The sequence below is a fragment of the Drosophila subobscura genome, chromosome E (genome assembly GCF_008121235.1).
Source record: "Drosophila subobscura isolate 14011-0131.10 chromosome E, UCBerk_Dsub_1.0, whole genome shotgun sequence".
In the NCBI taxonomy this organism is placed as follows: Eukaryota; Metazoa; Arthropoda; class Insecta; order Diptera; family Drosophilidae; genus Drosophila; species Drosophila subobscura.
In genome coordinates this window covers 860,770-883,585 of record NC_048531.1, presented here as the reverse complement: position 1 = coordinate 883,585, position 22,816 = coordinate 860,770, and the positions used below count along the sequence as shown (strand labels likewise).

Below are 22,816 nucleotides of genomic sequence, written 5' to 3'. Positions count from 1 at the left end.
TGTTTATACCAATAGTTTGCATGTACAATTTATATAAATATGCATAAGATCGTTTAACAGTCACTCACAGTAGCTTGTTTGCATTAGTGAATGCACATATTATTTACACTGGCTTTTTTTATTGGCAAAAACATTCAAACGTTGTACTTCTAATCGGTATTGTGAGTAGGGTTTATTCTATTTCAAATCCCCTTTAAGAATGTGCGTATATATTAATTATATTTAACCACTATGTATGAGTTAGGTTTACATATTATTCCCAATTCTAGTAATCTTTTTTGCCTGCATACAGTGGGGAGCAATGATGAGTACATGTTCACATTAACTGACTTTCGTCGCCCATAACTTCTAAACGCATAATGCAAACGTAACCAATTTTTTTGTAGATATCAATCACTTTATCCTTAACAAATAGGCAACACCAGAAAAATACAAATGTGAAGCTTTTAAATAGCGAAAAATAAAAAACTAAAAAAAGTCGCATGTACTCATTTATGCACTTTTCGTTGTTTTCACTTATTTAATATTTCAAAATTTTCTAATCAACAACATGCCTGCAGATTTGATGTTAAATATTTTTTTGGTTATATTCTAGTAATACTAACATCAAATTAAGACATTTCTCATAATAATCGAAGCAGATTTCATGAATTTATTAAATAGTGCCTATGTTGTACCTGAGACGGAAGAAACAATATCTAGAAAATGTAAATATTATTGTGTAGCTCACTGAAAATGGCTATGCGACAGCTAATACTGCTGAAAAATATGGCATTAGTCAATTGGTGGTGATCAGAGTGGAAAAGACGCGAAATTTTGTCCCGAAACAGCAAAGCCAAGGTCGCCCTAAGGCGCTAGCAGGCCCAAAAGCCGCACTTATAATGTCGCAATTTAGTAACAAGGACTTTCTGAGGCCCAACGAGGTTCTTTTCGCATAATACTATCAATGTTGTTCTAGATGGCTAAGTTTGGCCATTGTTCCACCGCCTAAAACATACTTACACCATTTTACATCTACCGGCACTTTTCGCGTGGTAGGTAAATAATGGTAAAGCAAACCCGAAATTTTCAAATTAGCATAACCATTTGACCACGGATGATTGAAAACGTGTTATCAGGTCTGATGAGTCCAAATAATCATATGGGTGGCAGTAGTGTTAGCGTAAGTCCGAAAAAAGGCTTTAAGGACATCATATCAAGCAAACCATGATACATGCCGGTAGATGTAAAATGGTGTAAGTATGTTTTAGGCGGTGGAACAATGGCCAAACTTAGCCATCTAGAACAACATTGATAGTATTATGCGAAAAGAACCTCGTTGGGCCTCAGAAAGTCCTTGTTACTAAATTGCGACATTATAAGTGCGGCTTTTGGGCCTGCTAGCGCCTTAGGGCGACCTTGGCTTTGCTGTTTCGGGACAAAATTTCGCGTCTTTTCCACTCTGATCACCACCAATTGACTAATGCCATGTTTTTCAGCAGTATTAGCTGTCGCATAGCCATTTTCAGTGAGCTACACAATAATATTTACATTTTCTAGATATTGTTTCTTCCGTCTCAGGTACAACATAGGCACTATTTAATAAATTCATGAAATCTGCTTCGATTATTATGAGAAATGTCTTAATTTGATGTTAGTATTACTAGAATATAACCAAAAAAATATTTAACATCAAATCTGCAGGCATGTTGTTGATTAGAAAATTTTGAAATATTAAATAAGTGAAAACAACGAAAAGTGCATAAATGAGTACATGCGACTTTTTTTAGTTTTTTATTTTTCGCTATTTAAAAGCTTCACATTTGTATTTTTCTGGTGTTGCCTATTTGTTAAGGATAAAGTGATTGATTTCTACAAAAAAATTGGTTACGTTTGCATTATGCGTTTAGAAGTTATGGGCGACGAAAGTCAGTTAATGTGAACATGTACTCATCATTGCTCCCCACGTACATATGTACATATGTAAGTATGCATGTACATACATAAATATGTATGTACTTACAGACATATGTATATCTGTTGTGCGTTCTACTATGTACATATGTATGTTGTTGTATTTTATATTTTCTTTATACAAAATTCGAAAAAATGTGGTAAAAATCAAAATCTCTGCAAGGGAGAGTTCAAGGATACAATTTTATAGAGAATAACAAATAAACAAGGTCCATGTTTAAATTTTCCGCTATATACCTTTATAAACGACCTTTGTTACTAAATTAGAAATTGTTCATGGGTTCATAAATTTATAAATTTACTATGTTCTCTCTTTTTTGTCAATGAAACGCAGATAATGATGTCGGGAGCCCGCAGACGGAATCACAGGAAAAAGTGGTTGGCAATTCTCAGCGTCAGCAGCAAAAGTTCAGCCAGCACATGATCGACTCGCAAATCTCGATCAGCAGTGGCGCATCCATACAAACGGCTTTTTTTCAGTCTCTTAACAATTCCCCGGCACATCAAGCCACAGAACCCATGCACCTTACGACGTCAACGTTTAGTAGCATATCCGCCACATCTGTCAACACACAAGGTGTTGTCTACGCAACAGACGCTTTGAGCTCCCAGCATCCACCAGAACTAATAAATTCCCTTGTGGAACACATAAATTCAGCCCAATTGACAGCTGCAATGACCGGTGAAGGTGTTTTAAACATTGCTGATGTGGCAGATCTCTTACACCCGCAACATGCTATCATTACTGGTGGACGTTCACAGGAGGGTTGTCCGCTAATAATCTTTCCAGATAACAATAATTTTAATTTGTTAGAAGAAGCTGATTACCAAAAGCTAATTTTGTATCTTAGTTCAGTACCGTCGTAAGTACCCATTATTGCTTAAGTCGGGTATCCAGCCCCGCGGAAAAAAAAAAAAAAAAATTCCTGCCAAACTTCATTTAAAAAAAAAATGCCTCAGGAATTCTTCGTTTCGAGCATCCAGCAACCTAAACGAAATCCAAAGATTCGAATCGATAGATCGATGGTCAAGAGCGTGTGCGGATTGATAAGAACAGCTGGTAGACAGGCCAGGAATAAACCTATTCCTGGAGTGAAAAGCGAAAGATGTTAGAAACAACTGTGCGCAAAACGAAAAAAGACTGTAAATAGTTTGTCGAAGTCAAAAAAAGATTTCTCCCATGCCTTTATTCAAAATTAAAGAATTTTACTGAAATAAATAAATGATTTCCCTAATATTTGTGTATGTTTGGCAATAATGGAGATTTGACGTACAGGAATTTTTTGCGGTGCTGGAGACAGGCCTTTACGCTGGGCTGTTATTAGGTCGTTGAAGTTACATGTTATATTTTAGATTACAAGACGCTGACCTTGGATTTCATTTAATTGTGGATCGACGAAAGGACAGATGGACTTCGGTGAAGACTGTTTTGCAAAGAATTTCGGTAATTATCTGGCACCGACTGCTTAAAGCCAGCCCAACATTTACTCAGAAATTTAAAATAATAAAAAATAAAATTTCCAGGTTTATTTTCCTGGTATTATTCATGTTGTATATGTGCTTCGACCTTCGGGTCTGTTTCAAAAAGCTATATCAGAAGTAAGCACGAAATTTTCCAAAGATGAATATAGATTTCGACTCGTTGTTTGCTCGGCTCTTACTGATCTGCATGAGTTTGTTGATGCTAGCCAATTAACACCCGATATGGGTGGGGATTTGATCTACTCACATCACGAATGGATACAGCAAAGAATTGTATGTATTTCCATGATACACATATATAGACATGTATATACTTGTTTTATTTTAAGTACAACATACTTTACAGTCGCTTGAAAAGTTTTCGAGCCTTACACACCAAGTTTCTGCTGAACTGGATATATTTATTCAAGCTATTCACGATACTGAGTTTCCAAATTCTGTAGAGGCAACCAAAAATCTATTAGAAGCTCAAGGGACAGACTATACCCGTTTAAAGGTCAGTTTCAGTCCATTCTGATATTTATGTTCCTAACTTGTGTATTTACGTAGGAAGAAATACTTTCTGCAGCTAAACACGGAGAATCGCTCCTGGAAAACATTAAATTAATTGATGAATATAAAGAATTCTCTGAGCGCACTGGTAACGTTAGTGCTATTGAAAGGTTTGTAAGCATCCATTCAAATTAATAATAAAAACAGTAACACAAATAATTCTACTTAACGATTTTGATAAATTTTAAGAAACTTGTTTGTGTTTAAACAACTAAAACTCAAAGTTCACAACTAACTCCAAGTAAATTCGGTTTAAAAGCTCTGCACTGGTTTTGTATTCTCATAATTTAAAAAAACTAAGACATTCGATTGAGGGGCATGATTGCGTTTACAAGTCAGACTAAATTTAATTATATTCTATTCTATATATTTCAATTGTTGGGCATTTGAGATTTCAAAAGATTTCAACAATTATTAAAAAAATGTTTTAAATACATTCATAAAATATTGTTGACCATTTTTAACCCTATCATATTTAATAATATTTAGTGACATAGTACTATCTCTTTGGGTTTTCTGTATTTAATACAAATATTAATTTGCTATTAGTTATGATTTTAGATTATATTATTTCCTGTAATCAATTAGTGCAAGTAATATGTACTTCTCAATTCCCTTTGCATGAATGCTTGTGCACATGTTCGTGCTTATTTTAGTAGATCATGTACATATGTACATATGTATCTCAAAAATTTTAGGATACAAAAACATAGAGTACGCTATACCAGACATATATTTCCGCTTCGAAGCAAACCACCTTTTTATACCCGGTACTCGAAGAGTAAATAGGGTATATTGTATTTGTGCGAATAAAGGTTGTATGTAATGCACAGAAGGAAACGTTTCCGACCCCATAAAGTACATATATTCTTCATCATCATCAATATCTGAGTCGATTGCGCCATGTCTGTCTGTCCGTCCCTCCCTCCGTCTTGTTTGTCGGCTAGTTCTCAGAGACTATAAGAGCTAGAGCCACCAAATGTTGCATCCAGACTGCTGTATGCTCATACTGAAACCAGTGTATTTCAAATGAGCCCCGCCCCCTTCCGCCCCCGCAAAAGGGCGAAAACCTCCCAAACCTACAATTTTGAAGATAAAAGAAAACTAAAAACGCCATTCCGTAGGGAATGACCATATCTATCAGATCACCAAATTGGGATCCGATTATTATTATGGCAACAATGAAGAAATTAATTTGCAGTGGCTAAACCCACTCCGTCCCGCAGCTTATATTTGTTTTTTGCACATTCTCTCATTCACACTCTGCTTCGCGCAGTGCCGCGTCGCTGCCTCTGACACGTCCCTGCCTCTGACACGTCCCTGCCTATGCCGCGTCTCTGCCCTGACTCTGCAGTGTGTGGCTCTAGGGGAGGGTGGCGAGCTAAAGGAGCGCGTTGGCGTGAGTTGTGTTGTTGATGTAGATGACAGATGAAGAAAAAATTTAAAATTTGACAAATAACCGCTAAGTTGCAGATGTGCTACTGAGTGCCGGGTATAAAAGTTGTGACGCATAAGAAGCGTCTCACACGTCCCTTCTCGTTATACCCAGGATCTCAGAGACCATAAAAGATAGAGCCACCAAATTTTGCATCCAGACTTCTGTATGTATAAAAGTTGTGACGCGTAAGAAGCGTCTCACGCGTCCCTTCTCGTTTTTTATAGATTTAAGGCTTTAAACATACTTCATGATAATTGTTTGTTTCAATGGCAGAACATGTTTTTGCAGAATTAAAAAAAAACTGTTTATCTTTGTTAGATGTAGCGCTGTTTTTACATAACTTAAGGATCATGCATCTGATTTTCATTAACTTTGCCCTTCTTAAAAGCTGATAAACGCATCTATAAAGTATACCTAAACACTACCAGGTCTTAGCTTACCGTCTGGGAAATATCGAGCTTTCAAATTCGAAAATAATGATTTTTGTGACTGACTTTGTTAGGATGTTTTTGTATTATTGTATTTTTTCAGTATTTTTCGAGTACTGAAGCCAGAATTACTGTGACAGTTGGGCCAGCAACCTTCCTAAAGAAATTTTTAAGATAAGTTGGCCAATTTTAACTAAGCCGTCTCGATTTAATGCATCTTAAGGCCTGCACTACAAAAATTCCTGTCATGAATGTAAAAAATGTAAAATTTGACAAATAACCGCTAAGGTGCAGATGTACTACTGAGTGCCGGGTATAAAAGTTGTGACGCATAAGAAGCGTCTCACACGCCCCTTCTCGTTATACCCAGGATCTCAGAGACCATACAAGATAGAGCCACCAAATTTTGCATCCAGACTTCTGTATGTATAAAAGTTGTGACGCGTAAGAAGCGTCTCACGCGTCCCTTCTCGTTTTTTATAGATTTAAGGCTTTAAACATACTTCATGATAATTGTTGGAATTGCTTCATATTTTATATTTGCTTCACTGCAGAGTCACGGCAGAGGCAGAGGCCGCACACTGCGCGAAGCAGAGTGTGAATGAGAGAATGTGAAAAAAACAAATATATGAAAGCTGCTGGACGGGGTGGGTTTAGCCACTGCAAAGGAATTTCTTCATTCTGGCTATAAAAATGATCCCAATTCGGTGATCTGATCGATATGGTCATTCCCTACGGAATGTTTTTAGTTTTCTTGTATCTTAAAAATGTTGGCTATTTGCGCTCTGTGTGGGTGGGGAAGGGGGCACGGCTATATTTTGAGATACACATTTCAGTGTGAGCATACAGCAGTCTGGATGATTAATTTGTGGCTCTAGCTCTTATAGTCTCCGAGAACTAGAATATCGAGAATACCGAGAATATCGACTCAGCTATGGATACTGATCAAGAATATATCCTTTGTGGGGTCGGAAACGCTTCCTTCTGTGTTTTACATACATCCAATTTTGTGCACAAATACAATACTCCCTATTTACTCTTCGAGTACCGTGTATAAAAAGAGGACACAGAATATACATACTTTTTTTTTCGACTTTTCCTGAGTTTTTAAAGTCAAACTATAGTTAAGAATAACTCTCAAAAATTTGTCTTCTGCATTCGGAAGCTTAATAGTTCCCAGACGGTAAACTAAATTCACAAAGTGCTTGAGATTAGTTTTTAGCTGCATCATATAGCTTCTCAGATTGGCAATATTCTTTACAACCAGTAAAAGAGACATAAAGTATCCGCTTCCTCTGAAAATAGCATAACAAAACGAGAAGGAACGGTTGTGGTACCCGGAACTCAGTCAGTATATTTGTACCTTAGTGGTTTTTTAGAATTTAACATTTTTACATTTTAAAATTTTTCTACATCTGTCATCTACATCTACACCATCTACATTTAGCTCGCCACCCTCTCCCAGTGAGGCACACAGCATGAGGCATAGTTCATAGTTCAAATGCTAGTAATACATACCATACATAATTACATAACAGCATATCCAGCAGCCTGCTAAGGATTTTCGGACTCAACAACCGATAAAGATAACTGAAATAAGATTGCCAAGTATCCAAAAGAGAGGAAATTTAATAATTGTCTGCGAAAGACAGATCTTAAATAAAGTTAAAACACGGCTCAAAAAAAAAACGAGAAGGGACGTGTGAGACGCTTCTTACGCGTCACAACTTTTATACCCCGCACTCAGTACAACGTCTGCACTTTAGCGGTTATTTGTCAAATTTTACATTTTTTCTTCATCTGTCATCTACATCAACAACACTACTCACGCCAACACGCTCCTTTTCGCTCGCCACCCTCCCCTAGAGACACCCTTTGCAGAGTCAGGGCAGAGTCGCGGCAGAGGCAGCGGCAGAGACGTGTCAGGGTCAGAGGCCATAAACTGCGCGAAGCAGAGTGTTCTGCTATAAGCTGCGGGACGGGGTGGGTTTGGCCACTGAAAATTAATTTGTTGATCTGATAGATATGGTCATTCCCTACGGAAGGGCGTTTTTAGTTTTCTGCTATCTTCAAAATTGTAGATTTGGAAGGTTTTCGCCCTTTTGCGGGGGCGGAAGGGGGCGGGGCTAATTTTTGAAATACACTGGTTTCAGTGTGAGCATACAGCAGTCTGGTGCCAAAATTTGGTGGCTCTAGCTCTTATAGTCTCTGAGAACTAGCCGACAAACATGACGGACAGACGGACGGACGGACAGACAGACGTGGCTCAATCGACTCGGCTATTGATGCTGATCAAGAATATATATACTTTATGGGGTCGGAAACGTTTCCTTCTGTGCGTTACATACAACCGTTATCCGCACAAATACAATATACCCTATTTACTCTTCGAGTACCGGGTATAAGAACAAGAGGCAAGCATATCTTCAAAATTGTGGATACAGCAGATTCTTACCTTTTGTGGGGTCGGGGCTAATTTTTGAAATACACTTGTAACAGTGTGATATTACAGAAGTCCAGGCGCTCATCAGAACGGGCAGACAGACATGGCTATATGGACTCGGCTATTGATGCTGATCAAGGTACAAGGTTAAATAAAAAGTGTATTTTGGCGAGTAGTGTTATCTACATCTATAGTTAATTCAAATATTGTCGTTATTCGAGTCAAGGAAGCTTTTAGGATAGAAAGACGGTCCACAGAATTTTCTCCTTAAAATATGTTTACTATGTTCATGTGTTCATATGTTTTTTGAATAAAATCACTAGCTACATTCGAATTTTAAATTGGCACCCTTTTATTCATTCAACACGAACACATTTAGGTGCATTTCAAAAATTGATAAAATGTTTTAAATCTCACTTAAGTGTCGCCCATCTTGCTTATAAAAGTTGTCGTCTTTTGTCTTTCCCAACGTGCGCATGTGTGCATATATATGTCACATTACAAAATAATATTTCAAAATTAAATGAACTCAATGCACTATTCGACGTTCCAACAACCCGACGTGCAGATCCAGTGCAGGGCAGCCGATGCACCGTCAGCAAATTATTTATCACCAACAATATACATTTAAAAAACCCAAACATTATGATGATTGTCGCGATTACCGTAGACTTCTTGTACAGCTGGAGGAGACGGAACGACGCTTCGATGAGTTCTGGCGGACGCACCGAAATCGCCTTGAACAGTGTCTGCGTCTGCGGATGTTCGAGCAAGGGTTTCGCGATCTACAGGTATGGCGCAGTACCATTATGCAGTCTCTTGAACAACTTTCTAAGTATTCTTAACCCGTACTATAGAACCTATTCGATGGCCATGTAAAGACGATAGATGAAATGACTGAAATTGGCGAGAGCGTTGAACGGGTTGCTATGTTAATACAAGAAACCGAGGATTTTCAAACAATGATTAGGGCTGACGTTGAGCGTACTGAAGAAGTTTTACATGCCGGACAGCAGCTGATAGGCTCACGCGGAGTTTACCCCTGGGAGGTCGTTCAGCCCAAATGCGATGAACTCCAGCGAATTTGCCATGTAGTTAACATGCGCCTAACGAAAAGGTTGGAAATCCTGGCCAAAAATAGCGAACTAATGGAGAGAGTTGAAAAGGTCAGCAATTTTAAATTTGTCCAATCAAGCTTTTACTAATAACGTTTTATTCTTTTTTTTTATGAAGGCTAATCAGTGGTGCGCCAATGGTGTGAAGTTATTGGCCTCCCAACGCATCGAAAAGTGCTCAGTATCAGCAGAGCTGGCCGAGCAGAGTCTTCACGAGATACAAGCTTTCATCGCTTCTGCTTCAAACTTTAAATTATCTAGTCCAAGTGAATTTAAAAAAATTTTCCTTGATAGCACTACTCCTGAGACCAAAGCTCTTGTATCGCAGGTAAGAGGAAGTATGTTAAGTTTATTAAAAGTCAGCAAGACTGCATTCAAAACGAGAAGGGACGTGTGAGACGCTTCTTACGCGTCACAACTTTTATACCCGGCAATCAGTACTACATCTGCACCTTAGCGGTTATTTGTCAAATTTTACATTTTTTCTTCATCTGTCATCTTCATCAACAACACTACTCACGCCAACACGCTCCTCTAGCTCGCCACCCTCCCCTCGAGCAACACAATGCGGAATCAGGGCAGAGACGCGGCAGACCGATACAGAGACGTGTCAGAGGCAGAGGCCTCTGCCACTGCGCGAAGCAGAGTGTGAATGAGAGAATGTGCAAAAAACAAATATAAGCTGCGGGACGGGGTGGGTTTTGCCACTGCAAATTAATTTCTTCATTGTGGCCATAATAATGCTCCAATCGGATCCCAATTTGATGATCTGATAGATATGGTCATTCCCTACGGAATGGCGTTTTTAGTTTTCTTTTATCTTAAAAATGTAGGTTTGTGTGGTTTTCGCCCTTTTGCGGGGGCGGAAGGGCTCGGGGCTCATTTTTGAAATACACTTGTAACAGTGTGAGCTTACAGAAGCATGGATGCAAAATTTGGTGGCTCTAGCTTTTATGGTCTCTGAGATCCAGGGGCTCAACAAGACGGACGGACGGACAGACGGACGGACAGACAGACATGGCTCAATCGACTCAGCTATTGATGCTGATCATACATTCACTTTGTGCACAAATACAATATACCCTATTTACTCTTCGAGTACCGGGTATAAATATCTCGACGCCCAGTGTGACCTCAGCCGAAATGAGGTGGCTAAAGTCTAAGAAGTTGGTGGTCTTTTTGTAAACAATAAATTTTCTCATCTTATAGACAATTTTCAAGACCATTCAATATTTAAACTTTTATGTTTAAACTCAGAGTTGCTAAAATTATTTCTGTGTGTAAAAATGTATTCAACCTTAAATTTACATGCTGTCTTTAAGGTAGAATTAAAAGTAACGGATGCAACGTTTGATTCTGTATTTAGTGTAATTTATTACGTTTATTCCTTGTTACCAATACTCAATATTAAACTGGGCTTTTGCCTAAACAGTTTTTAAGAGAACTTCTTAACCAATTTAAACCATATACGATGCTTTTCAACTTAAAGTTGACTTTTAAAAAATATATCCCTACATTTTCACGATATTTTGTTTGTACATGCTCTTTAAATATTCCTTTATGTGTTCACGCTTTTTACAGCTGAGAGCCGTTTGGTTTCTAGATCGATTTAAGTGACGCTACCTATCATCAAACTTGGACAAGCATGGGCTGTAACAGGGTTAAATACCATACCAAATTCTATTTATACCCGGTACTCGAAAAATAAATAGGGTATATTGTATTTGTGGCGAAAAAATTTAACACACAGAAGGAAGCGTTTTCCTTGATCAGTATCAAGAGCCGAGATGATATAGTCATGTCTGTCTGTCCGTCCGTCTGTCCGTATTGTTGGTCGGCTACTTCTCGGAGACTAAGAGCTAGAGCCACCGAATTTTGCCTCCAGACTGTTGTATGCTCACACTGATACCAGTATATTTCAAAATTTCGTCCCGCCCCGCTCCGACCACAAAAAAGGGCGAAAATCTGCTGTAGCCACACTTTTGAAGTTAAGGGAAAACTATAAATCCCCGCCTTTGGGAATGACTATATTTTTTAGATCAGATAGGATCATTATTATAGCCAGAATGAAGAAATTAATTTGCAGTGTCTACCACTAAACCACTAAGTTACATATATACTACTGAGTACGGGTAGAAAGGTTGTGTCGCGTAGGAAGCTTCTCCCACGTCCTTTCTCGTTTTAAATTATTTGCACTCCTATTTTAAATTCTCAAAATAAAGGAGTATATCTTTCCAAATATGTATGTACATATGTACATACATATATGTATATTGCTAATGTTGTTTGCACTCCAGCCCTTGCACGTTTCCCTCCATTTGTGACTAGCTGTTGACTGTGATTATCTGTGACATATAATGACAATTGTAAATACATATGTATGTATGTATATGTATGCCATTTGGGCATTCAAGATACTGGAAAACATTGCCACTGGATGCCACGGCATCTACGCCGTCGAAATTTCGGTCGGCGGCAGCTTATGCAGTTAGTAAATACAATTTTTTTGTGTAATAAAAAGTTGGATGTTAATAAACAAAACCTCATTTAAAATATACATATGAACATACTTCGCAAACTTTTTAACTTACGTACATACATATGCGATTTTCTCAGGCGAGGTCCGAGACCAAAAAACAATAAAAACCCATATTATGTATGTACATATGTAGATGATTCTGAAGAAAAAAATTATTCGCATTGTCTCTCTAACATTATAAACTATCAAAAAAATAAACAAAAAATGGTTAAATCTCGGCTTTCATGTTTATTTGCAACTGTTACATTCATATGTATTAAAAAAGGCATTTTTGGCAGGTGCGACAGTGTTTTAAAATTAAGAACCCTTATCAATACGAATAACGGATCAAAAACCTTTTTCTTAACTCTAAATACAATTTACTTCAACATTTTAATTTTATTCTTTTTAAATAAATAAATTTATTGTAATACCATGTATTTGTGCAGACTACATTTTGAAAGGTCTTCCTTATAAATATAGTTTAGTTCATCACGATATATCTGGAATCTTTCAGAAGCTAGCGAGCTGAAATGGCCAAGAAGAACAATATGCCCCCTTAGCTCTTCCTAGTAGTGAGGCCAGTGCTCCTTCCTCCTCTGCTCCATCCACCTCTTCCCACTGCAATTCCTCGCAGTCAAAAAACTAATTTCCCTCTTTTTAGCCTATCAAAATGCTCGCGGCTTACGTAGTAAGCTAAGCACTCTTTTTATGGACAGTTTTACATTTTCATCCCATGTTATTGTGTTTACCGAAACCTGTTTAAAGCCGGACATTATTAGTTCCGAAGTTTTGGCAGATCGGTACACAATTTATAGGAATGATCGTTCGTCTCGGCGTGGAGGAGGGGTTCTGATTGCAGTAAACTCTTACTTCACGTCGGAACTTTTCATAGTCCAGGTTTCACAAGACCTGGAATTCCTCTGTGTCAGACTGATTCTTCCCGGCCAGTCTATTATGTCACTTGCTCATATATTCCACCTACTTCGGATGTATTAATATACGAGCAGCACTTGTCCGCCTTAAAAAAAGTTTCTTCCTCGCTATCTAATAAAGACCATATAATAGTTCTTGGGGACTTCAACCTGCCAGGTACTGTTTGGTCTTTGGTTAACGAGTCTAATAACCTTGTAACATTGATGGCTTATTAGACGTGTCCCTGTCTCAAGTCAACCATGTGAAAAACTCCTTGGGTCGATTGCTTGATCTGTGTTTTGTCTCGGATCCGACCGTAGCGTTGTTAACACGAGCACTCCCGCTCACTATTCCTGAAGACTGCTATCATCCTACTTTCGAAGTGTCGGTAGATATTGGACCTACTGTATCGGATCGTGCGGGTAGGCTATCTGAACGCGTCCGCTGCTTTCGTAAAGCCGAGTTTACTAAGCTCAATAACTTAATTAGGGATTTTGATTGGTCCGCTCTGTACTGCGCTGACGTCATTGAAGGCATAAACATTTTTTACAATGTACTTGACACAATTTTTGACACGTGTGTCCCACTCTCATTTCCGACTAGATCTGCGAAACCTCCTTGGTTCACCAAAGAGTTATCCAGTCTAAAGAACCTAAAATCAAGACTATTTAAAAAATCTCAAGAAGTTGGTTCTCCCTCTTCTCTTTCTAATTACTTAATATCTCGGTCAAATTTCACTGTCCTTAATGCTCAATGCTATAGGAACTACCTACTTCGATGCAGGATACGTTTTTCACAGGACCCTAAACAGTTCTACAGCTTTGTAAACAGTAAGCGTAGAAAGTCCGCACATCCATCCTCGCTATCGTTTTTGAATATGTCGGCAAATGTCTTTTTTAAAAATTTTTTCAAACAACCTATTCCCAGGAAGGCTACCCAGGTCATGTGTATCCATATAGTTTACCAAGGTCGAATGGCATTTTCTGCCCTTTGATTAATGAAAGCTCCTTACTTCATGAACTTAAATTAGTTAAGCCGGTATTTTCACCGGGCCCTGACGGAGTTCCCGGCTGTGTACTCAGGTACTGTGCCGAGTCTCTGTGCGGACCTTTGCTTAAATTATTCACTCTATCCATCCATTCTTCTAGCTTACCCCTCATCTGGAAGGAATCCTTTATAATTTCTCTCCATAAGAAAGGTAGCAAGTCTAACGCTAAAAACTATAGAGGTATATCTAAGTTATCCGCTATTCCTAAAATGTTCGAGAAAATTTTAACTCCGCACTTGCAACATCTTTGCAAATCACTTATATCTCTCGTTCAGCACGGATTTATACGGCGACGATCAACGACCACTAATCTTTTAGAGTTCACCTCCTTTGTCATTAAAGGCTTCCAAGGTAACTTGCAGACGGATGTTATTTACACTGACTTCAGTAAGGCATTCGATTCTGTAAATCATTCTCTTCTTTCACAAAAGCTTGACCTACTAGGGTTTCCGCCCAATCTTTTAAGATGGATTTCTAGCTACCTGTGTTCTAGGTCTCAAAGAGTCCTCTTCAAAAACTCCTTATCTTTAACTGTTATGGTTATTTCTGGAGTACGACAGGGTAGCCATTTACTTACTTTATCTTACTTTTCACACTCTTTATTAATGACCTGCCTTCTGTATTGACAAATTCTCGAGTACTTATGTATGCGGATGATGTTAAGCTCTCACTCTTGCTTGCAATCAGATATCAATAGCTTTGAGTCATGGTGTGGTGCAAATATGTTACACCTTAATGCCTCGAAGTGCAATGTAATGACTTTTTATCGCTCCAGCCCCTTCCTGGCTCCTTACACCCTCTGCGGTAGTTCTCTTGAGAGAATTACATTGGTTGATGATCTTGGTGTTAAACTAGACCCCAAGTTAAAGTTTTCTGAACACATTTCTACCATGGTGAATAAAGCCATGGGTGTGCTTGGGTTTATAAAGAGGTGGTCAAAGGAATTTGATGACTCCTATATAACGAAGACTCTCTATATCTCGCTTGTTCGTCGGATTTTAGAGTACGGCTCATGTGTATGGTGCCCTCAGTACAACATACATCAGGATCGTATTGAATCAGTGCAGAAAAACTTTGTACTTTTTGCCCTGCGTGGCCTCAACTGAGATGCCACTGTGAGACTGCCATCCTACCGTAGTAGACTCCTTCTAATAAACCATCCATTCTTAGTTAAACGTAGAAAAATGCTTGGTGTAATTTTTATGCACAACTTGATCAGGGGGGATGTAGACAGCCCTGACTTGCTGAGCCGCATAAACTTTACAATTCCCATTAGACCCACTAGAAACTATATTCCTTTGTTCCTTCCAATGTGTAGATCGAATTATGCCTCACACGAACCCTTTAGGGTTTTATGTTCGGATTATAATTCCCTCTACCACATTATGTCCTCAACTAACTCCCTTCCTCTTCTTAAATCTCTTATACTAGCCTACCTCTCTCGTAGTTAGTTTCATTTTAGTTTTGTCTTGTTTCTGATTTTGGTAGTTGTGTTTAGCTCTAATTTTCCTCGAATATTAGCCACTGCTCACGCCAACACGCTCCTTTAGCTCGCCACCCTCCCTATAGACCAGGGCTCGGCACCCATACAATTAACGAGCCGTTTTTGCGTTTGTGTGTGAAAACGCACTCAAAACGGAACATTTCACTTTATTGGTATTGGTACGAATCACTGTCATACGCGTGTACGTGAGGGCAGCGCAGCAGCAGCGCATTTTTCCGCACCCCAGGGATAGGGCCGTGCCGAGCCCTGCTATAGACACACACTGCAGAGTCGCGGCAGAGGCAGAGCCGTGTCAGGGGCAGAGGCCATAAACAGCGCGAAGCAGAGTGTGAATGCTGCGGGACGGGGTGGGTTTGGCCACTGCAAATTAATTTCTTCATTGTGGCTATAATAATGATCCCATTTGGTGATCTGATAGATATGGTCATTCCCTACGGAATGGCGTTTTTAGTTTTCTGCTATCTTCAAAATTGTAGGTTTTCGCCCTTTTGCGGAGGCGGAAGGGAGCGTGGCTCATTTTTGAAATACACTTGTAACAGGGTGAGCATACAAAAGTCTGGATGCAAAATTTGGTGGCTCTAGCTCTTATAGTCTCTGAGTACTAGGCGCTCATCAGGACGGACAGACAGACAGACAGACATAGACTCGGCTATTGATGCTGATCAAGAATATATATACTTTATGGGGTCGGAAACGTTTCCTTCTGTGCGTTACCCTATTTACTCTTCGAGTACCGGGTATAAAAATGTGTGCGATCATGCAACTAATAGCTATGATTTTTCGGCTGATGCTTTTATGCGTCATTCGGTTTACTTAGATTATATAATTTCACTGTGTCCAGTGAAGTGCCTACTGCAACTACATCTGTCCCATTTAAAGAAAGACGCGTTACCAGGCTCGAAAGCTGCTCAACCAGTTCATTCGCACAAGTAACTGGACAGTCTATGTGCCAGAACTGGTGTATTCGTTCTTAATTTACTCTTTTAGAAGGTAACTTGATTTTTTGATCAGAGATTGAAACGCACAAAAGAAGAAAACTGTTTTGACCAGAATAAGCAACCGAGTCGATATATGTATGCAGCCATGCCCGTCTGTTTTGAATCCTTTCTGTTGAAAAACTGACGTACACATGTACATTCATGCATAAATCGAAAAAAATAGTAAAATTTTTGGGATAAAGATCGGTGGTGTGGCCAATCTGCAACGGAAAATAAAAAACAATTATTTTAATGTAGTTCTTAAAAATGTCAAATCGAATGAATCGAACAAATAGATTTAGGTAGTTCCACTTGTCTCAGGCTACACTGCTCAGCCGTCAAACTTGTTTCGTTAAATTGTACTTGAAAGACTTCCATTCTCGTTTTTATACCCAGTACTCGAAGAGTAAATAGGGTATATTGTTTTTGTGGGGAAAAATGTAACACACAGAAGGAAGCGATTCCCACTAAACAAAGTATATATATTCTTGATCAGCATCAATAGCCGAGTCGATATAGAAATGTCTGTCCGGATCTAATCTGATCCGGGAGACTATAACGCCACCTTTTTGAAGTTAAGGGAATACTATAAATCCCCGCCGTATGGAATGACAATATCTTTTAGATCACTGTATTAAGATTGGATTGGATCATTAATATAGCCAGAATGAACAAATTAACTTCCAATCTCAACCCATTCTCTCATTCCACACTCTGCTTCGTGTAGTGTGCGGCTCTAGGGGAGGGTGACGAGTTGAAGAACGTGTTGGCGTAAGAGGTGATGAAGATGTAGATGACATATCTAAAAAAAATGTATGTCATATTTAAAATTCGAAAAAAAACAACAAGGGTCAGATGTACTAACTGAGTACCGGGTATAAAAGTTTTGACGCGTAAGAACCGCCTCACACGTTCGTACTCGTTTCGAACTGGTTTCCTATTACTCAAGCTAAATGCATAATACATATGTATGTATGTACATATATATGTATGTATGTACATATATATGTATGTATGTACATATGTATATAAGGACCATTAAAAATATTTATGCGCACTACTGCAGTCTTTTTGTTAGGCAATATCCTGGTGAGGCAGATGTGGCTATCATTCCCAGTCATGAGTCAGGAAAGTTCCGTTGCACCCGAAGAAAAGTTTGTGTTCTTTTTTTTTATTCCAGAAAAGCTTGTCCAAGTATGCATGAAATGGGTCGTACAAACCCGTTCCGAGTATACCAATTATTCCTGACCCATTTTTTTTTTTATACCCGGTACTCGAAGAGTAAGTAGGGTATATTGTATTTGTGCACAAAAGTGGATGTATGTTACGCACAGAAGGAAACGTTTCCGACCCCATAAACAACATATGTTCTAGATCAGCATCAATAGCCAGGTCTATATCTGTCTGTCTGTCTGTCATAGCCGATTTTCGACCTCTGTGGTGACGGGGGGGCGAGGTCGAAATCTAGCTCTTGTAGTTTTTGAGAAACAGGCGTCACACAAGATGGACAAGCAGACATGGTTATAACGACACGGCTATTGATGCTGATCAAGAATTTACATATATACTTTACTCCTTCTAATACAATATATACCCCTTACCTCTTCGAGTACCGGGTATAATTTTTGATGTCTGGTGTAGAAATTTAGATTGAATTAAAATGTAAGTAAATGCATTTCTCATCACCAATCGACAACGAGAGTAACAATAATATATAACCATTCTTTCAAATTTGGTTCCACCCGAAATTCATTCGCTAATTCATTCAACCGCTAAAACTAGCTTGTTTATCGATGAAAGCTGGTATAAGTGGAGGTTGAGGTCAACGGAAGTTTTTTTCCCAACTGGTTGTTGGTACTCGAAGAGTAAATGGGGTATATTGTATTTGTGCACAAAGTGAATGAATGTAACGCACAGAAGGAAACGTCTCCGACCCCATAAGGCATATATATTCTTGATCAGAATCAATAGCCGAGTCGATTGAGCCATGTTTGTCTGTCCGTCCGCCCGTCATGTTGAGCGCCTGGATCTCAGATACCATAAAAGCTAGAGCCAAATTTTGCACCCATACTTCTGTATGCCCACACTGTTACAAGTGTATTTCAAAATTTAGCCCCGCCCCCTTCCGCCCTCGCAAAAGGGCGAAAACCTCCCAAACCTACAATTTTAAAGATAAAAGAAAACTAAAAACACCATTCCGTAGGGAATGACCATATCTATCAGATCACCAAATTGGGATGAAGCAATTAATTTGCAGTAACCCACCCCGTCCCGCAGCTTATATTTGTTTTTTACACATTCTCTCATTCACACTCTGCTTCGCGCAGTGGCAGAGGCCTCTGCCTCTGACACGTCTCTGTCTCGGTCTCTGCCGCGTCTCTGCCCTGACTCCGCATTGTATTGCTCTAGGGGAGGGTGGCGAGCTAAAGGAGCGTGTTGGTGTGAGTAGTGTTGTTGATGTAGATGAGAGATAAGGCAAAATGTAAAATTTGACAAATAACCGCTAAGGTGCAGATGTAGTACTGAGTGCAGGGTATAAAAGTTGTGACGCGTAAGAAGCGTCTCACACGTCCCTTCTCGTTGAAATTCAATATCGTGCCGACCATCCTGCCAAAGGAAAATGTTTAGTATGAAAATGTTAAGTTACATTGTTTGACTGGACTTTCCGTAAAATTCGAATTGTTGAAAACTGGTCAGCTCAGGGCATTGCCAGCATCGTGTAGCATCGAAGCTTGTGCCTCTGGCAAGTTGAAGATGCGCTCAAGCATTTTCGATAAAGTCCCAACTCAGGTGAAAGAGAAAGTGGACGTGGATATAGCCAAAGTGGGGTCGCTTTGCCGCAATTACGTAAAATGTCAAACGGCATGACACCGCAAATTGACTGCAATTTCCATTAAAATAACTCTGTGCAATAACAGAGTCCTAGGAAAATGGAAATGGAAAAAGGGTATATAAGTACATATAAGTACAGGTACATAATTATCAACGTATGGCTTTGCCAATAAGTTACCTGCACATGAAAGAATCATTCATTTTAAACCTGAACATAAAGATGACATAACACAAAGACATCATAAACGAGAAGGGACGTGTGAGACGCTTCTTACGCGTCACAACTTTTATACCCGGCACTCAGTACTACATCTGCAACTTAGCGGTTATTTGTCAAATTGTACATTTTTTTCTTCATCTGTCATCTACATCAACAACACTACTCACGCCAACACGCTCCTTTAGCTCGCCACCCTCCCCTATAGACACACACTGCAGAGTCGCGGCAGAGTCAGCGGCAGAGGCAGCGTCAAAGGCAGCGGCAGAGGCAGAGGCAGTGACGTGTCAGGGGCCAGGCCATAAACAGCGCGAAGCAGAGTGTGAATGCTGCGGGACGGGGTGGGTTTGGCTACTGCAAATTAATTTCTTCATTGTGGCTATAATAATGATCCAATCGTATCCCAATTTGGTGATCTGATAGATATGGTCATTCCCTACGGAATGGCGTTTTTAGTTTTCTGCTATCTTCAAAATTGTAGATTTGGGAGGTTTTCGCCCTTTTGCGGAGGCGGAAGGGGGCGTGGCTCATTTTTGAAATACACTTGTAACAGTGTGAGCATACAGAAGTCTGGATGCAAAATTTGGTGGCTCTAGCTCTTATAGTCTCTGAGTACTAGGCGCTCATCAGGACGGACAGACGGACAGACAGACAGACAGACAGAGACTCGGCTATTGATGCTGATCAAGAATATATATACTTTATGGGGTCGGAAACGTTTCCTTCTGTGCGTTACATACAACCGTTATGTGCACAAATACAATATACCCTATTTACTCTTCGAGTACCGGGTATAAAAAATGGTAGGGTGCAGATTAAGGTCCCGTTGTAGGATGGAGCCTTGCACATACCACGGTCAGCTTGTTATTTGTCGCATAGCGCAATTTTGTAACACCTGTATTCGTTTTTAATTCGACCTTGCAGCTAGTCCCCAAATCTGCACACCGTAAAGCCAGACTGCCACATACTGCTCTTTAATCTCTCAATGTCATGGTGCTTCTATTGGTAAGCCACCGCAATTTCTGCATCCTTTGGACACTTTCTGGCCGTGACTTTCAAATTTGGGCCAAACGTTTGTCCAGACGCTTGTCTAGTGTGAAGCCCAGATGCTTGGCCTCATTTGGTTGCTCTAGGTCACTAACCAAATAGTATAATAGATGGCCAGCGTCTTGGAGTCCCAGGCCTCTGCCCGGAGTCCCGACTACAAGTATTAGTGCGTGTAGAACACGCAGCAGAAGCCCAAGCTACATGGGTATTAGTGCGTGTAGAGCGCGCAGCTAGAAGCTACATTTGTATAAGTGAGTGTAGCCAATGATTTTGTAGCGCTCCAAACCAGTTTTGTCTTCATTCACACGGACACTGCAAGCAATGTATGTGTTGGTGCGTTGACTTGCTGAACTGTGATGGAACGAAAATTCGTTTTGATGATTTTATTTTGTTTTCGGGGCTTGGCGTATGAACCTGACCTGCCGCAACATGTGCAGAATGAGGGGTCGGGGTTGGTGGACAGACCCTTGGGGGTTGGAAAAAATAAATATACCAATAAAAGTTGTTATTGTATTTGAATGCTGTAATTGTTTTAAATGCAGATTTTATACTGCTTTATTCAAAATTGTATGCATATTATGGAAACGCCGTCGCTTCTCGACTTCTTTGCTGCCGTATTATCAACATTGTTACCAAATCCATCTTTTACAGACAAATCATTTCAGATAAATATAAACACATACATGTGTATATATATATGTATGAAAAGGTTTCAAGCGCTAACAATTAAAGCGCACATGAAGTCGAAAACAGAAACGACGACGAGAACAGCAGTTGAAAAGTTGAATGTTCATACATATACATATATACACATGTATATGCATATATATACATAGATATGTGTTTATATCAGGGCTCGGCACCCATACAATTAACGAGCCGCTTTTGCGTTTGTGTGTGAAGACGCACTCAAAACGGAACATTGGTATTGGTACGAATCACTGTAATACGCTTGTACGTGAGGGCAGCGCAGCAGCAGCACCTTGTCCCGCACCCATGGGATAGGGCCGTGCCGAGCCCTGGTTTATATTTATCTGAAATGATTTGTCTGTAAAAGATGGATTTGGTAACAATGTTGATAATACGGCAGCAAAGAAGTCGAGAAGCGACGGCGTTTCCATAATAAGTATGCATACAATTTTGAATAAAGCAGTATAAAATCTGCATTTAAAACAATTACAGCATTCAAATACAATAACAATTTTTATTGGTATATTTAATTTTTCCAACCCCCAAGGGTCTGTCCACCAACCCCCACCCCTCATTCTGCACATGTTGCGGCAGGTCAGGTTCATACGCCAAGCCCCGAAAACAAAATCAAATCATCAAAACGAATTTTCGTTCCATCACAGTTCAGCATGTCAACGCACGAACACATACATTGCTTGCAGTGTCCGTGTGAATGAAGACAAAACTGGTTTGGAGCGCTACAAAATCATTGGCTACACTCACTTATACAAATGTAGCTTCTAGCTGCGCGCTCTACACGCACTAATACCCATGTAGCTTGGGCTTCTGCTGCGTGTTCTACACGCACTAATACTTGTAGTCGGGACTCCGGGCAGAGGCCTTTGACTTCAAGACGCACATTTAGCGATGACGTTTTGCTTCTTCACAGCTGGCCATTTATTATACTATTTGGTTAGTGATTATATCCTATAACCAATATTACCAATTTGAATGTCTTAGATTGACTTAAAAAGGTTTAATACTTGAGAACACATTTACGATAGATTATTGACTATTATTAATGTTTTGTTATTATTTATTTTATTTAAATATATTTATTTATTTATTTCATAACTCCGCTCATCGGATGTTTTGAAAACATCCACAAAAATATCCGATACGAACTAAGGAACAAGTATTGAAATCAATTGGTTAAACTTAACGTCATACATATATAAAACTGCCAAATTAATCATCTTTGGGGTTCCCCAGAACGCTGTACACTTCCCCGTATCGCTCAAAGTGTTCAAAGATGTCATCTTCGCTGGAACAAGACCCATTGGAGGTCTCCAACTCGTGCACCAGAGTATGGGCAGTGTCCGGGCTGACACTGAGTGCGGACGCCAGCTTGGGAGAGGGGCGATAATACACTGAGCGACGACTGTCGTAGCTGCGACTGCCAATGTGATACTTGAGATATTTTCTGGCCCGTCGTTCTCCAATCACCCGCCCAAGATCCTGCTCGGTGAGCGTATAGGTTTCCGATCCGGCTGTGTTGCTGCTGTGCAGCAGGATGCCCCTCTTGGTGATGAAAAGTGGTGACGGCTTTGCCCCTTTTGCTTCACAGCTGGTTGTCGATGTCACCACAGTGCAGTCAGCCTCACCGCCCGCTTTGTTT

General features: G+C 39.7%; 1 protein-coding gene across 7 annotated transcripts in view; it reads left to right on the top strand.

The window, feature by feature from the left end:
* LOC117891994 (guanine nucleotide exchange factor DBS) overlaps positions 1 to 22,816 on the top strand; it is a 60,391-nt gene that overhangs the window by 6,585 nt on the left and 30,990 nt on the right. For 6 of the 7 annotated variants that reach the window (XM_034797874.1, XM_034797878.1, XM_034797879.1 and 3 more), the window contains exons 2-9: positions 2,288 to 2,816; positions 3,307 to 3,397; positions 3,478 to 3,708; positions 3,782 to 3,931; positions 3,985 to 4,097; positions 8,865 to 9,087; positions 9,154 to 9,462; positions 9,530 to 9,739. In XM_034797874.1, the coding sequence (XP_034653765.1) occupies positions 2,288 to 2,816; positions 3,307 to 3,397; positions 3,478 to 3,708; positions 3,782 to 3,931; positions 3,985 to 4,097; positions 8,865 to 9,087; positions 9,154 to 9,462; positions 9,530 to 9,739 (1,856 nt within the window). The remainder of the gene's footprint in view (positions 1 to 2,287; positions 2,817 to 3,306; positions 3,398 to 3,477; positions 3,709 to 3,781; positions 3,932 to 3,984; positions 4,098 to 8,864; positions 9,088 to 9,153; positions 9,463 to 9,529; positions 9,740 to 22,816) is intronic. The other variant, XM_034797875.1, reaches the window with a different exon arrangement.